This window comes from Natator depressus, chromosome 8, assembly GCF_965152275.1.
Source record: "Natator depressus isolate rNatDep1 chromosome 8, rNatDep2.hap1, whole genome shotgun sequence".
NCBI lineage: Eukaryota > Metazoa > Chordata > Testudines > Cheloniidae > Natator > Natator depressus.
In genome coordinates this window covers 2,515,973-2,532,774 of record NC_134241.1, presented here as the reverse complement: position 1 = coordinate 2,532,774, position 16,802 = coordinate 2,515,973, and the positions used below count along the sequence as shown (strand labels likewise).

Below are 16,802 nucleotides of genomic sequence, written 5' to 3'. Positions count from 1 at the left end.
CACAGTGGGTACAGTTCAGTATATCAAATGAAAATTCTCCAGTTGATGCTTAGAACAAAATAACTAGAATTTAGGACCTGCTATTCTGAGGTTTTGGGCTTCTGTACCCCCCGCTGAAGCAAATGAGCGCTTCCGGTACATAGCACCTCTGAAAAATCAAGATCTCGCACATTTTTATTTCATTGGGCCCTGGGCCACTGTCATGTTAAATGCAGAATCCTTCACAGAGATGAGAGCTTATCCTTTACTCCTCCCTGAAATAAAAGCGATTGGGCTAAATTCAGCTCTGATGTAAGCAGGTGCAACTCCACTGGCTACACTGGATTTGTGCCACTTGCAAATTTGATCCTGTTTGCACAGAACTGGAGGAGCAAAAGAAGGAATTCACATCTAAACCTTTGTTGCTGATTTAGCTTTAGGCCCAGAAGAAAGACTGACCTACTATAAACTAGACAAAGCTATTAGACATTAACGTTCAGACAACACCTACCTCACTCCAGACCAGCATGGTGCCGAATATGACCTGTAACCCATCAAAGAAATTGTCTCCTATGATGATGACAGTGGCACCTCCTGTAGTCCATCCTTCACTCGGGCTGATAGCTTTGATACATGGTGTAGCTGCTTTTCAACACACATGAAAAAGAGAAGTATTTGGCTGTTAGAACTGGATTTTAATGACAGACAACTTGAGCGGGGGGGGGGAGCTTTCATTCCCTCCCTTCCCCCCACTAACATAAAGATTCCAGAAAGCTCGTTCTTCCTTGCTTGTGCATGTGCCCCCAATTAGATCCTTGGAGAGGAGATTTTTTTTTGCCCATTAATTTTTGTCTTTGTGCTTCTATCAAGACAATAAACAGTTTTTCAGCCTAGGCGAAGAAACTCACAGCATGATAGACATAGACCGACGGTAAAACAGAACATATTCCGATAGTTAGTGTATGTTTAAATGCTGAGGACTTGATTCAACAAAAAGATAATCCGGCTACCTTTATTGTCCATTACAATATAAACTAACCATAAATACTACGGAAAATGTTAGTTAAATAAAAAGGCATACAACTATATTACTTTAATTCTTCTGCAACAAGATCCACGTTGCTCCAGTGTCAAACTACCCTGCCGCGCTGCAAAATACTGCAGCAACTGTCAAAATAAATATCTGCTACCAGGTCAAAAATTGTGCAATTAAAAAGATGTGCCATGCACTTTCAGATGGAAGAAGTCCCCTGCCACGTGTGCACAGCAAACCTCCACTCTCACATATTGCCTTTCCTGCACGATATAGGCTACGTACCTTTCGTGAGGGTGCTGAGAGGGCAGTCAGAGTTAAAGCTGTCAGCACTCAGGGCTAGGGCTAGACCTGTCTGCCACAACGCCCTGTAGGTTTTAGGACTTTAGAGTCACAAGCGAGCTGAGCACTGCATGCAGGCAGAATAGGGCAGCAAAATATTTATAGCCTGATTCTCTGCACTTACACTGGAGTAAATCAGGAGTTAACTGGCCTGAATCCAATGGCGTTATGCTGCTGTAAAAACAATGCAAACGAGAGGAGAAACAGGCCCTCAGTTAACTGTGTCAGTGCAGGCTGATGGAGTGGCTGTTTGCCAATTTGCCTGCAGTAGCAGACTCTCAAGAGCCAGACCTGGGCAGAGATATTAGAGATATGGGCACAGACGGAGAGCAGCACAGGACTTGATCCTGCATACCACCCAGTACTCCCATCTAAGGCCCTGTGTGGACAAAGAACGTGGGACCCAATCCTTACATTACATTTGTGCACAATATGTCACTTGTGCCTATTCCTTGAACAGCTATACAAGAGGAATTGTTTAAAAAACCAACCCATCAATAAGTATAAGTTTTACAAAAGAGGCCTATATTAGAAATAAACGATGGGCCAGGTCCTCAATTGGGGTGAAATTCTGGCCCTACTGAAGTCAAATGGGAGTTTTGCTCATTGAGGCCAGGATTTCACCCCTACGTCTACTGGCATAGCTTCACTGAGAATGGGGTCCTCGATCTGCAGGTATAGGCCAATTTATGGGGAGGTCATTAGCAGCTGATCATGGATTTCATGTTAGTAGAAAGGCTTGACAAACTGAACTGCCTGTTTGGTTTAGTCCAGGGGTCTCAAACATGCAGCGGCCCGTGGGGCTATTTCCAGCAGCCCGCTAGCTCCCCGCGGCCCCCCCGCCCCCCCAGCATTTACCTAGAGCGGCTCCGGCCCAGCGTGCACCGGGGGCAGGGCAGGCTCCCCGCCTGCCTGCCCCCCCTTGCCTCTCTGGGAAGCAGCCGGGACCAGGGGGAGGCGGGGGGGGGCCACAGGGGGTCTGTGTGTTGCCCTGTCCACTCCTCCAGGTACCTCCCCCGAAGTTCCCATTGGTCGCGGTTCCCCATTCCCAGCCAATGGGAGCATCGGGGGAGGTACCTGGAGGCACAGCCAGGGCAACATACAGACCCCTGTGCCCCCCACCCAGGTCCTGGTCGCTTCCCAGAGCGGCAAGGGGGCAGGGCAGGGCGGCAGGCAGCCTGCCCTGCCCCCGGTGCGTGCCAAGCCGGACCCACCCCCTGAACCCTCCTGCAGCCGAACCCCCTGCCCTGAGCCCCTTGCCGCACTCCTCCTGCACCCCGACCCCCTGCCCTAAGCTGCACCCCGCACCCCGACCCCCTGCCCTGAGTTGCCTGCTGCACCCTGATCCCCTGCCCCACCCTGAACCCCGACCCCCTGCCCCAAGCCCCCTGCCGCACCCTGCACCCCTCCTGCACCCCCTGAGGGCAGGGAGGGGGCAGAGTTGGGGTGGGGATTTCAGGGAAGGGGTTGGAATGGGGGCAGGGAAGGGGTGGGAAGAGGCGGGGCAGGGGCGGAGCCTCACAGAAGGGATGGAGTGGGGGTGTGGCAGGGGCAGCGTGGGGTGGGGTGGTCAGTGGTGCGGCCTTCGGGCCAATGTACTAGTTCTCATGTGGCCCTCATGGTCATTTGAGTTTGAGACCCCTGGTTTAGTCATTTGAAATAATTGCCATGGTGCTCAGAACTTGTGTGCGGGTATTTTTTTGGTCTAAACTTAAAGGAAGTAAATAAAACAAGCAAATAAAAGAGACCGTGGCAGGCAGTGTGCTTTAAATCACTTTTAACACAAAGCACTAAAGAAGCACTAGGTATTAATGTTATTCATTAGGTAAGTGCCAGATGGTAGGAGTTGAATTGATGCACCCAGCAAGACCACTCCTCTGAGCCAACTGGGAAGGGGATGGGAATAAGGAAGGAATTGGAACTCGTTGAATCGGCACTAGCAGGACATGTTTCTGTGGATATTGATGCAGAAAAGCTCCAGAGTGACAGATGATGCACATGGGATGCAAACGGACCCTGTCGCCACTTGCCAAAGGCTGTAAGTGTCAGGCACAAACTTTTCCACTACTTAAGATGATGGGCGTGCCAGCTAACATGAAAAAAAACCCAGCCAAAAATCATTACATTGCTCCAAACTTGGCAGTGGGCAGCACTTCAACTTTTACATGAACTAACAAAAGAAACATCCTAAAATTACAGGCATGAAAAGGCAGCACACACACAGAAGTAACTTCAATATGTTTAATTTGGATTCAAGTTTCTCGCATAAAACTGTGCATAAAAACTTTGGAAAGCCCAAACCAAACGCTTTCCTTTTGAGTGAGCTCACAGCAATGGATTTACCACGAAACCAGCTTTTCTAAATGTCATCTAGCCCTTTCACAAAATCCAATCATTTCACCAATAAAAATTAAAATCAATTCCAAATTACACAATTCCTGATATTTATAGTTGACGGTGGGTATGCACACTGCAATAAAAATCCAAACATAATCAGTTCTCCACGTGTCAGCAAGAGGAGCTACTCTTCTTAAGAACTAGAAGACAAACTTCAAAAAAAAGAACACTCCAGGCATAAAAACTATTTGAGACCCTACATCATTAACTGAAACAGTATGCAGCCTTCACAATTACAGATTCAGTTCATCTTTAAAATGAACGTAAAGTATTTTTTGTAGTTGCGAGACCCAATTACAGGTCCGTACCGTCTTGATGTTTACCTTGCAACTTTTCTTTTGTATCCTCAACATGGAAATCAGTGAAGGGCGCTGAATTCCTTACACTGTTTTACATGTTTGGCTCTGATCCGGCAAACATTTACGTTACCTGCTTAACTTGAAGCACATGTCTATGCCCTATCAAGATCAATGGAATTTTAAGGAGCTGCCCAGACGCTTTCCCAAATTGCGGCTCTGAGCCCTGATTAATCAAGGCACTTGTGCACATGTGTAACTTTAAGCATGTGACCAGTCCCAGTGAATGGTGAACATGAAAGCTCAAAAACGTGTCTCTCTCCCCAAAGGAAGTTGGGCCAAGAAAAGATATTCCCTCCCTCACCTCCTCTCTCGAACATTTAACATGACACACACATTTAACTACCTTAGTGAAACTGTCAACAATAGCACTGGAAATATAGTACCCTGAGGACCTGAACTCAGGTTGGGGCAAATTAGTGAACAAGGGACTCGTTTTAGAAATACAGTGTGCGTCACCGGAGACGTGATCCGTTTACAGTGGGGTTGCATTTCTGATTGTTCATGGAGCCATGGGATCTCTCCCCTTTGGGGCAATACACTTTCAAGTGACACCTCCCACCCTCCCCCATGCACCCACAGTGTTTTGTTTTAAACATATTTGGTTTGTAAATGTAAAGGTCTACATCACTGCACAAGTCACAGCCCTGCACTGGAAGAGTTATGGAAATGCAGTGCTCCCAAAGTATCCGGCACCAGCACAGCGCAAGTGACACCTGGGGGAGCAGCTCACTGGAACTTCAACACGCGCCCACTATTTATTGCCTCAGCACCGGGGCAGGCACGGTCCAGCTCCTACTGCTGCGTATATCTGTTAATCATTTGTCATCTTTAACTGTATTTATCTTCCTGGGAGGTATTTACTTATCAGCAACGCTACAAAAATGGACGAGAAAACTGAATAATGTCCTGTGGAAAATTCTGATATTTCTACATTTGCTTTGGTTCCAAAACAGTACAAAACATTTAAATGGGGGGGGGGGGAATTGCAGAACAAAAAGTTCCAAAAAGTTTCATTCCAAAATATCAAAATGAAAAATGTTAACATTTTCAACCACAACAAAAATGTCGTTTCAAAATGTTCACAGTTCGAAAGTTCCAAATGTTCATTTGAAATTAAAAGTTTTGCTTTGAATTTTCCTATCAAAAACCCGAAAAATTTCACTGAAATTGACATTTTCTGTGAATAATTTTGTTTTCGACGAAACTCCACATTTCATCAGGAAAACCTGTCAGTGAAAATTTTTTGACCAACTCTAACAGTAAAGTAGTGACACATGCCCACTTGATAAAACAGGGCAGAATTCAATTCCAAGCTTCCGTAAGAGTTATCATAATAAACAGTGAATGCACACACACTTTAAATAATGAAAGGCAGACAACCCAACTGTATCCTGAACCAAAAGAGCTTGCAAGTGTCACTGCCAGATGCCATTTAAAAAAAAAAAATCACTCAGACATTCAGTGTGAGTGTACTCCGTTCACAGCATCTTCTCAAAGCAGAGTCTCTGGATTGAATAAACACGGGAGACCACATTAACTGCAACCTCTCAAACAGCACATGTGAACCTTGCCACTCCTGATTGAAGATGATATGGCCATATCCTACACCCATAAAAGTTTGCTTGTGGTTATGAGCATTAACGAGATCCTCTCATTCCTTGCAAGACATTGAGAAAAATAAATGTTGACATGTGTTTTGCTGTGCAGCTCCTGCTATCTGTATTAACAGAGAGAGATGTTAAGCATCTAGGGTGAAGTCTGGGAGATTTGCCACTGCCTTCAATAGAGCAAGGATTTCACCCTCAGGGAGAGATTTTTCAAAAACGCTTAAGGGATTTAGGAGCACAAATCCCATTGACTTTCAAGGGAACTCATGCTACTTAGATGCCTTTGAAAAATCTTCCCCTTCTTTTCTGGAGTGTTGGTAAATTTTCACAACTTTCCATAACTGGATGCTATGTACCAACTTCAGCGCATAAGAAACAAAAGAGAAGAGAAAAGTTTTTTTTTCCACTGAGGAGTTGGGTGCGTGTGTATGTGTGTGTATGTCTGCTTTTTCCCCCCAGACACCAAAGTAGAGGAGACTTTCCTTCCTTCAAACTGTGACAATAAAATGATTACCCCGCCACAGTTTAGCATAATGGTTCAGAAATGCTTGTGGCATATTGCAGAGTTAAAGTGGAAATTATTAGGTAGCTCTTCTTTGTTATAATAATGATCACTCCACAAATAAAAGCTCTTCTCCCAAAGGTACTGCAAGGCACAAAATGCTAATTCTGAAGATTATGTGTGCGCTTTTATTAAATATTACTGTGCCCTGTCTGTTTGAAGGCTTCACTGCTCTGATTGTTTTATGAGTGCCATGTTAATGTCAGCCCCATCTCGCTAGCAGCAGGCACACATTTTACCTTTTGTATGAGAGTTGATCAAAGGCCACGTGCTGGGGGAATTGCTGAGAAAACACGGACAAGCGATAAAAATCTAACAGATTAATTGGTTTAAATTTCATTTCAGGGTGTTGAACTTTGGCTTGGTTCGCTAATACTACTCTATGAGTCAGGGCCTAATTACCAGATTTCCAATTTGCCTCTGAACAATGGTTGGGAGGGAGGGAAGGAGACCAGGAGTAGTAATAATAATAATAAAAAACCCTTACAGCCTCTCGTACAGATTTAACAACTAATGTTCTGCATGCAGACAATTTCACTGGAGACTCAAAGAGCAACGGAAGACAGAAGAAATAGCAGATGCCTCCAGGACCATCAAACATCCTGATTTACAGAATCAATGCGAGAGTGAGTCAAGTGCCCACACACATGCACCAGACCTATCAGACTCTTCATTAGGGACCTGAATTTATAAGTGGGAATTACATTTTACCCGCACCATAGAAATGATCTATGTCACTGATAGAAAAGAGGGGCCAGAGGGAAAATGGTGTTTGCTTCAGGGTTTATGGGTGGCTTCAGGAAGAAGGGTTAATTGAGCTCAGAGGTTCGTGCTCCCCGAGGTGAATTAGCAGGATGCACAGCTACCAGCAGGGTTCTGGGGCTGCTCTTATTTTGTTTCTAGAATCTACTTGCGCTATGATTAATATCTCGTTTGTGCTCGAGACTGTAAGAGTGAGCCGGTGTGCCGTTTGTATCATAAAATATTGTTTCACCCTTCATTATCCAGAGACGAGGCTCTGGCAACGGTTGCAGCAACACAACAGGAGTTATAATTATGGGATGTGGGCTTGCAATTTTTTCATAGGACAGACTCTGATAGGCAAACACTGTGCAATTGCATACAGCCAGGTAAAGTTGGGAATTCAGATACAGCTACCATACATCTCAAGGAAATTTTAAAAGTCAGGTAAGATTAAAATGTCTGCCTGAAATGACATGTATTTACTTTTATTTTACATTTTCCAAGCTAGAACCTCTGGCCAAAACTCTTCATGGAAATCAGCCACTGACTAAACTCGAGTTTACAGGCTTGATCCAGCAAGGTGCTGAGAGTCCTCACCTCCTGCCCCATTTGGGCCCTGATTCAGCAAAGCATTTAAGCAAGTACTTAAGTCCCACTGAACTTCACTGAAGTGCTCTACAGAACCCAGGCCCCCATGCTCACCCTTTGTGGGAACGGAAGGAGCTGAGAATCTTGCCTCTTGGCCATTTTCAAAAATGGCAATTTTCATGAAAATTTGTTTCCCCTCCTGCAAATTTTACTTTTCTTTTAATTTTCTATGAATTTCTTTCCTATTCATCATTCACCGTGGGCTGCTTGCATTCCCCCTTCTGACCACTCAGCTTAGTCACACGGTGGGATTTCTTTTTTTCTAGAACTGAAAATGATCATTTTTCCACAAAAAAAAAAAAAGTTTTGAAAAGATTAGGGCTGTCAAGCAATTAAAAAAATTAATTGTGATTAACTGCTCAATTAAATATATATTCCAATTAATCGCACGATTTATCGCGCTGTTAAATAATAATAGAATATTTTGAATGTTTTGTACATTTTCAAATAGATTGATTTCAATTACAACACAGAATAAAAAGTGTACTGTGCTCACTTTCTATTTATTTTTGAATACAAATACTTGCACTGTAAAAAACAAAAGAAACAGTATTTTTCAATTCACCTAATACAAGTACTGTAGTGCAATCTCTTTATCATGAAAGTTGAACTTACAAATATAGAATTATATTAAAAAAACTGCGTTCAAAAATAAAACAATGTAAAACTTTAGAGCCTACAAATCCACTCAGTCCTACTTCTTGTCCAGCCAATCGCTCAAACAAGTTTGTTTACATTTGCCGGAGATAATGCTATCCCTCTTCTTCTTTACAATGTCACCTGAAAGCGAGAACAGGCATTCGCATGGCACTGTTGTAGCCGGCATCGCAAGATATTTACATGACAGATGCGCTCAAGATTCATATGTCCCTTCATGTTTCAACCACCATTCCAGAGGACATGGGTCCATGCTGATGACGGGTTCTGCTTGATAATGATCCAAAGCAGTGCAGACTGACGCATGTTCATTTTCATCATCTGAGTCAGATGCCACCAGCAGAAGGTTGATTTTCTTTTTTGGTGGTTCAGGTTCTGTAGTTTCCTCATCAAAGTGTTGCTCTTTTAAAACTTCTGAAAGCATGCTCCACACCTCGTCCCTCTCAGATTTTGGAGGGCACTTCAGATTCTTAAACTTTGAGTTGAGTGCTGTAGCTATCTTAATAAATCTTACATTGGTATCTTCTTTGCGTTTTCTCAAATCTGCAGTGAAAGTGTTCTTAAAATGAATAACATGTGCTGGGTGATCACCCAAGACTGCTATAACATGAAATATATGGCAGACATACAATTCTCCCCCAAGGAGTAATTAACACATTATTTTTTAACAAGCATCATCAGCATGGAAGCATGTCCTCTGGAATGGTGGCCAAAGCATGAAAAGGCACACGACTGTTTAGCATATCTGGCATGTAAATACTTTGCAATGCCAGGTACAAAAGTGCCATGTGAATGTCTGTTCTCACTTTCAGGTGACGTAAATAAGAAGCGGGCAGCATTATCTCCTGTAAATGTCAACAAACTTGTTTGTCTTAGTTATTGGCTGAACAAGAAGTAAGACTGAGTGGACTTATAGGATCTAAAGTTTTACATTGTTTTGTTTTTGAGTGCAGTTATCTAACAAAAAAAATCTACATTTGTAAGTTGTACTTTCACAATAAAGAGATTGCACTACAGTACTTGTATGAGGTGAACTGAAAAATACTATTTCATTTGTTTATCATTTTACAGAGCAAATATTTGTAATCAAAAATAATAATATAAAATGAGAACTGTACACTTTGTATTCTGTGTTGTAATTTAAACCAATATATTTTAAAATGTAGAAAAAATCCAAAATATTTAATAAATAGTAGAATACCAATTGAAATTTTAACAGTGTGATTAAAACTGCGATTAATCACAATTAATGTTTTTATCGTGATTAATTTTTTTGAGTTAATCGCATGAGTTAACTGCGATTAATCGACAGCCCTAGAAAAGAAACTATTATTGTTGCAAAAAAATCAAACTAGGAACCTTACCATTTCTGAAATTCCTGCTCCCCACCCTGAGAAATTATTTTGTTTTAATCAGCAGCACTTGCTGCCTTGGAGGACTGAGGCCTAGATATCTGCCCACTTACCATCCCTCCTATTTCAAATCAAAACATGATTTTGCACCTATGAAGCCAAATCCCACTTGCTTTTCACCAAAGAGACTTGAAAACAGTTGAATTTGATCCACTGACTTTATTGAGCCTAGCCACATACATAAGGGCTGCCAAATCACCCCATAAGTAAGTGTCTAAAGTACTAGTCATAGACAGTTGAAGGAAAGAGAATGTGACAGTGTGTTTCACAGTTGAAGGAAAGAGAATGTGACAGTGTGTTTCACATACTGTACCCACAGCATTAAATCTTCCCTCCAAATCTAAACAACGTATTTGCTGTTTATCTTAGTAAAATGAAGATTTTCCTGCTTTCCTCTGTGGCAGTATGGTCGGCTCCCCTCCCTATTCAGCTCTGACAATAAGCAGCTGCTATGCAGGAAACAGGGTAACAGAGGTTTCCCTCTTGAAAAGATTACTCATGTAGCTTTATACAACACATGCAGGAGGCTGCGATATTCCCCACCCCCTGGTTTAGGCATCTCTGTATTTAAGAATGATAATACATGAGTTTTAGCGATTCACACCACTCTGAAAATGGCAGCTCCCCTCTGGATCGGTGTGACACCAGTGCAGGACATAATCATCGTCAAACAGTTCAGAAATCACACCACGCTTGTGGGCTGGGTTTTGGTCTGGTTTAATAGTGGAATTAAAGGTTTTAACTGAGAGTTTCAAAGCTGCCTAAGATTTTGGATGGCCAGTTCCCATTAATTTTAACGGAAATTGGGAATGCAAATCCCCTGGTGTAATATTCCCGCTACAATCAATACTTAAAACCAATGTTTCCTTTTCTTATCTTTACCGAAGCTTCAGCTAATGAAATTACACTTTGCTGACTCCTCTGTGTTTCTCTTTCCTGGAGGATTCCTTTAACCTAAACCCTATTTCTAGAGCTTTCTGGTTTTGGCCAGCAGTTGAGACACATTATTGCACTGAATGAAAAAGGCAGCATTAAATAATGAAGGATATAATACCTCCTTACCCAGGGTTCCACAGCCAGACTATAACAGCACACTTCAAAGATTAAAATTAGAAGGATGAAAATGGTCCTGTGCATTCCACTCAACCCCTTCCTTGACAGTTCTCAACGTTGGTTGCTTCAGCACGAGTGCATGGGGAGGAAAGAGGCCAGACGTGCCCCAGCTGTCTTTTGTGGGGGTGCTATGCCTGCCTCCAGCCATTCTGATGAGGCTGAGGGGGGGGGGGTGGAGCGGGGGCTGGCAGATCATAGGTGAGCATGCCTTCAGGATTAGACCATGCTGGCCAGATAGGCATTCCCCTGCACAGTTTGAGAATCCCATTTTGGGGCTTCCCAAGGCATTGATTTGAGTTAGGGTTCTGAACAGCTCATCCACATGTAGGTGCTTTGCAAATGCCAACCGATATAAACATAGACACTAGGAGACTCAGGTCCCGGCAGGGTTATGTGGCGACTGTACGGTGGCTTTGAAAAGTTCAGTGGTGCCTTAGGTGGACAAAGGCACCGAAAGAGGCAGATAGACACACACGTATTTTTAAAGAGCTGGGTTCCAGGTGTTTTTGAAAATCCCACTCAGCGGTTATCTGCATCTTTGAGTGTTTAAATACCTTTGGAAATTTGACCCAGAGGAGCCAAAGTTCCATTAACTTTCACATTTGAAAATGGGACTTAAGTGTTCCCCTGAGGCAGAAGACTGACACCAGCACTGCCCAGAGTCCTTAGTGGAGAGGAGAGACTAGTGCACCCAGAAGCATCAGCCAGTGCCACCACTGCATGGCCAACCAGGCTGTTGGAATAGCCCCCACTCCATGACTGGTTGCAAGCTCTCTAGGGTTCACCAGCTGATGCAATGAACACCCAACAGCATGCATTCCCGGCGGCCATTTGCATGCACTGCCCTGGGCAGGCTGAATGCCTTGCAGCATCTCCATTCACTTGTACAACAATGCATTCCCCCCTGACCCCATCCCACTGGGGAGTTCCTAAAATAAGCAAAGACACAGTTTGTCCCTTAAGAACAAGAAATTGAAGAACAGGAAAATGCAAGTACTATCCACTTGGCTAAGGCCCGATGCACGCACAAAGATGCAATGATGTGTGTTCTTTTAAACCAATTTCATTAAACCAGTGCAAAACCCTGTGTGGACTTTCACAATGATTTCAGTTGGCTTATATCTGTTTAGCTCCATTGGTAAAGTTGCAGGCACATGATACACCAATATAACCAATTTTAAACCAGTAAGTGTGTCCACATAAAAGCTTGCATTAATTTACATTGATTTTTTAAATTAGTTAAATCAGGGCAATTCTTGTGTGGAGACAAGACCTACGCTGAAAATGAAGGTTCGAAAAGTGCGGTCTAATTCAACCCTAGAAGTATTGCAATCTAGCTGCATATCTTGCTCACCCCAGACCCCAAGTGAATTTAAATGAGTGCCCCTTGAATGGTGCTAATTAAGGCCCTGATTCATCAGACAATTCATGCGCTTAAATTTAAGCATGTATTTAAGTGATTTGCTGAATCAGGACCTAGAACAAGGGATTGAGCTTTTATAAATCAATCATTTGCTAATATAATTGCAGAAGAAAAATCACATTTCTGTCTTCCCCAATTTCTGGGGAGAGATGTTCTTAATTCTTCCAGTTCGGAAGAGAATACAAACTCAGATTTCAGTAGAACGTTAGAGAAAATATAAAATCTGGCTCTAGGAAAGCAAATGTTTCCTGGGTTCTGAAAGAATGAGAAAGTTCAGTGATAGAAGATCTACTTCAATTGCTCAACAGTGTAAAGTCTTGACATTTTGAGGGACACAAGTGTGTAGTTTTATAGCCACAGTGGAAAGAATTGTTCAATAACATTATTTAGCAATATCTAAAAGCTAATCTACATGCAAATGCAGTCTTAACTCTTCAAATTCAGGAAGCATAGCTGGTGACGCAAATATTCCAGTAATGCCCTCGCAGCCAAACAAAATATAGAAATGTATGCCATTCTAATTCTAACCAACCTAAATCAAACATTAACATCAGATTAGTTTTTCTGTCACTTACCCTATTGCAAAAAGAAAGAAAAAAACAAATCTATTTAAACCAATCTGAAATGAATTATTCATACAGCTGATTGCGATATTTATTGTAACAATAAGACGTTTATTTGCCTCTGATTGTACAACAAATGAATCATTCCTTTCTTCCTGGAAAAATAGGTTTCCTGACCAAAATTAACTTTTAGCTCAATTCTTCTGGTTAAGAACAGTCCACAAAAGAGGCTGAGGAAATCATCGTTCAAAAACAGAACAATCCATGTAGAAACACAAAGCAGTTGGGGGAGAGAGGGGGAGGGAACTGAAATCCAGTTATGCTAAGGAAAATTCAAGTACCCTAAGAGTTCTTATCCCTGTTCTGATTTCTCTTACAAATCAGACGATGTACTCTAATGCAATTTTCTGGAGAATTATAAAGTCAAATATGAACAAGTCTAGTGGAAAATCTGTGACGTTAATCTTGGCCTAAGTCATATTTTTAACAGGCGCTGAATTTGTGCGCCAGTTTATCCAGATGGCCGTACAGGAATCATCGTGATAGGATTAAGCCTTTGTGCTGCACTCTGCTCCATCTGTTCTCAGAGGTTTGCCTGTGCCTATCAGAATACGAATTTTTAGCGTATGTCTAGTAGCCTGACTAAAAGCATCCATTTAAACACACACACACACACACACAATTAGTAATGTGGGATGAGGTTAGCTTTACGATTTACCACTAAAGAAACATCTTGGTTTTATTCTTCTTCTAAAGAACGAAGTAAGCAGTATCAAAATTCAAACTAAAAAGGATTTTTGTTGTTGTTCTGGGACTTGTTCAATTCATTAAACCATAATACTGCCATAAATTTATAAATGAAGGCATGACTAAACATTAAGTAGCATGGCTCTTCATCTTTGAAATCTATCACAGTATTGGAATATATGATATATTTTCACTTTGAAGATATCATGGTTAAATATTCAAGATTTAAAAAAAAAAGAAAAGAAAACAGTGTAGATACCTGTTATTACTGTCTCAGTCTAGTCACAGGCCAAGAAAAAAAGGCCTGTAAAAAATACCTTTATTTCCATTCATGTTGCTTTTTGCTTTGATCAGCTACCTATTAAAGACACAGGCTTTTGCATTCATTGTTGCAACCTGCCAGATGCAGCAAGGATGCATGTTCAACATATGCAAAAATTCAGCTCAGCCAGGCTCAGTGACAGATTACACTGAGTTGCCAACTGAGAGATCTGGGTCCGAAGGATGGCCTCAGGTGTCCAGGCTCTGGGCCAAGGGAATAGGTAGAGAAACTGGCTGTTTTATAAGAAAAGCAGCCCAAGTAGTCAGATGGTTTAACTCAACTGCTTTCCTAGCCAGAAAAACACTAGAGGCTAATGAATAACGGGGAGGAAGGTGGCAAAGAAAAATAAACAATGATTCCATTGATATTATTATTAATTATTATTAATAATAATTAGGGTTTGGTGCAGGAAAGAAAATAGCGCTTAGCCCATGTTTGTGATGGCAGTGGGACGGTAATGCAGGCACCATAACCTGGACTGCATTTAAGGAAGAAGACCTCGTTACATCCCAAAGACTGAGAGACCCTTGTCTTTCAGAATGTTCCTGCCTCTGTTCTTTGTACTAGAGTAAATGGAAGGGTCAAGTACCTCTTTCCCATAATTTAGGTTTTACTTGCAAAAACACAAGCATAAAAACACATTTGTACTTGGTCGTATCTGTCCAGCACTGACACCACATAAAACCAGCATGCTGAAAATCTGAAGAGTGAATGCTTTGGACCCAGGCCTAGAAATGCTTAGAGAAGTTGCTCTTTCAATGCAGCTGATAAAATAATAATAAAATAATATGACTTTATTCATTTATTTAAACTGTAGTAGCACCAGGGGCACCAATCAAGGGCCAGGGCCACGTTGTGCTAGGCGCTTTACCAGACACACAGGAGAAGAACAGAGCTCACTTTTAATATAAGGAAATGCATCCGATGAAGTGAGCTGTAGCTCATGAAAGCTTATGCTCAAATCAATTGGTTAGTCTCTAAGGTGCCACAAGTCCTCCTGTTCTTTTTGCGAATACAGACTAACACGGCTGCTACTCTGAAACCTGAATTTGTTCAGCATTGTTCACCCTCTGCTTATCATCAAAGAGCCAGAGAATGGTGAACAACCTGTTTTAACCTGGACACACTGCTCCACGGCCCTGTGACTTCAAATCCCAATCCACCCAACGAGAACCGCAGCATTGAAATAGGGGCCGCTTCATGGTTATGCCTGAAACTAACTCTGAGCTCTAACCTTCCCTTCCAGCAAGGAGCAGATAACCCCAAATCCATAAGTCTGTAGGCAAGTTTGCATTTTCAGGGAATACCTCAGTGAAGTGTATAGCCCCGCCCTCGACACCAGGAAAGGAAACTTGCTTTGATCTCATGTTGAATATGTACAGAGCCTCTTAAACAGCTACCAAAATACCATAATCACGGTTATTTATCAAAACACCAGTTAAACCACTGCATATAGTGTCTGAATTCCCTTTCACATGCATTGCTGATTAACAGGGAAATGGAAATGGAGCTAATGGGAATTAGGTTCCTAATCTGCTAAGCGCTTCTGAAAATCCCAGTAGGTGCCTATCTGCATCTTTAGCCACCTAAATAACTTTGAAAATCTGGCCCAAAGACTAGAGAATTTGGGGTGCCCAACTTGACATCCTTTATGGGGGCCTTGTTTTCAGAAAGTGCTGAACATCCACCCTCTGGAAGTCAGCCCCTTTTATGTATCTCAAACTGAGCATCACTAGTCACTTTTGAAAATAAGAATAAATACTAACACCGCCATCCTCTTCTCTAGTGCTTTACATCAGCAGATCTCAAAACACTTTACAAAGGAGTTACATCATCACCCCCATTTTACAGACGAGGAAAATGAGGCACAGGCAGGCAAAGTGACTTGACCAAGGTCACCCAGCAGGCCACTGGCAGAGCCAGGAACAGACTCTTGGCCTCCCGTGTCCCAGTCCAGCGATCTAGCCCCTAAGGGAAACTGCCTCCCTAATGTAAGCCTAAATCCCTAACTCGCTTTTGAAAATGATTTTTGGCTTCTAAGCCATTTAGATGCTTTTTGAAAAATGTCCCTTTTCCCTTTTATAACCAGGCTCCTCACCACACCCATTTCACTCAGCGAGGTCATAAGCCAGTGTGTGTGTGACATCACAGTTGCTTTCATGCTGAAGATTTTTTGTGCACAAAGAGGGGACTGTGAATGCCTGGAATGAACCAGAAATGCAGAAGAGGTGGATTAGAAAAGAGAAAAGTGTCCGGTTCTACTCCGAGAAAAATGTGTCTGGCACTGCCAGAAACACTCAGTGGGAGTCGTTTCATGGATCTCAGTGGGAGCACGGTTAGGCCAGGATGGAGCATGATTGGAAATCCCAGCCCAAATGCACCAAAGCAGTTACTGGTGGTAAACCACTGGCTGTCCTTTAATGATAAACTACATCAATACAGACCCACCAGCTAGAAGCCAACAAAGACATAATGCTGAGAACGGTCTGAATGGGCCAGATCCTGCCCAGACAACGAGGCCCACGGACGTCAGCGGCAATATTGATGACAGGAATCAGCCGTATGTGGTTACTACCTGTTATACTCTCCTGCACAGCATTCTAGGAAAACCTGATTCTGTGGAAGATTTTCAAAGGCACAAAGGGAAGCGAGGCGCCCAATACAATTCCCACTGAAAGTCAACGAGGCGCCTTCCTACCGTTGGTGCCTTCAAAATCCTGTCTTGAAAAATTGAAAAAGAAAATGTTTTAAATTATCAAATGAAACCACCACATGGGTCCTGATTTAGCAGCCCACCCTTATTCAGCAAAGCATTTAAGCACATTTTCAGTATAGGAATTGCTACTGGAAACTATAGAAACCATAGGAAATGCTACTGAAAATAAAGGTGTTAC

General features: G+C 42.4%; 1 protein-coding gene across 9 annotated transcripts in view; it reads right to left on the bottom strand.

The window, feature by feature from the left end:
• Positions 1-16,802, bottom strand: part of EBF1 (EBF transcription factor 1) — a 328,926-nt gene that overhangs the window by 90,046 nt on the left and 222,078 nt on the right. For 5 of the 9 annotated variants that reach the window (XM_074960207.1, XM_074960211.1, XM_074960205.1 and 2 more), the window contains exon 9: positions 491-624. In XM_074960207.1, the coding sequence (XP_074816308.1) occupies positions 491-624 (134 nt within the window). The remainder of the gene's footprint in view (positions 1-490; positions 625-16,802) is intronic. The other 4 variants (XM_074960208.1, XM_074960212.1, XM_074960206.1 and 1 more) reach the window with 1 other exon arrangement.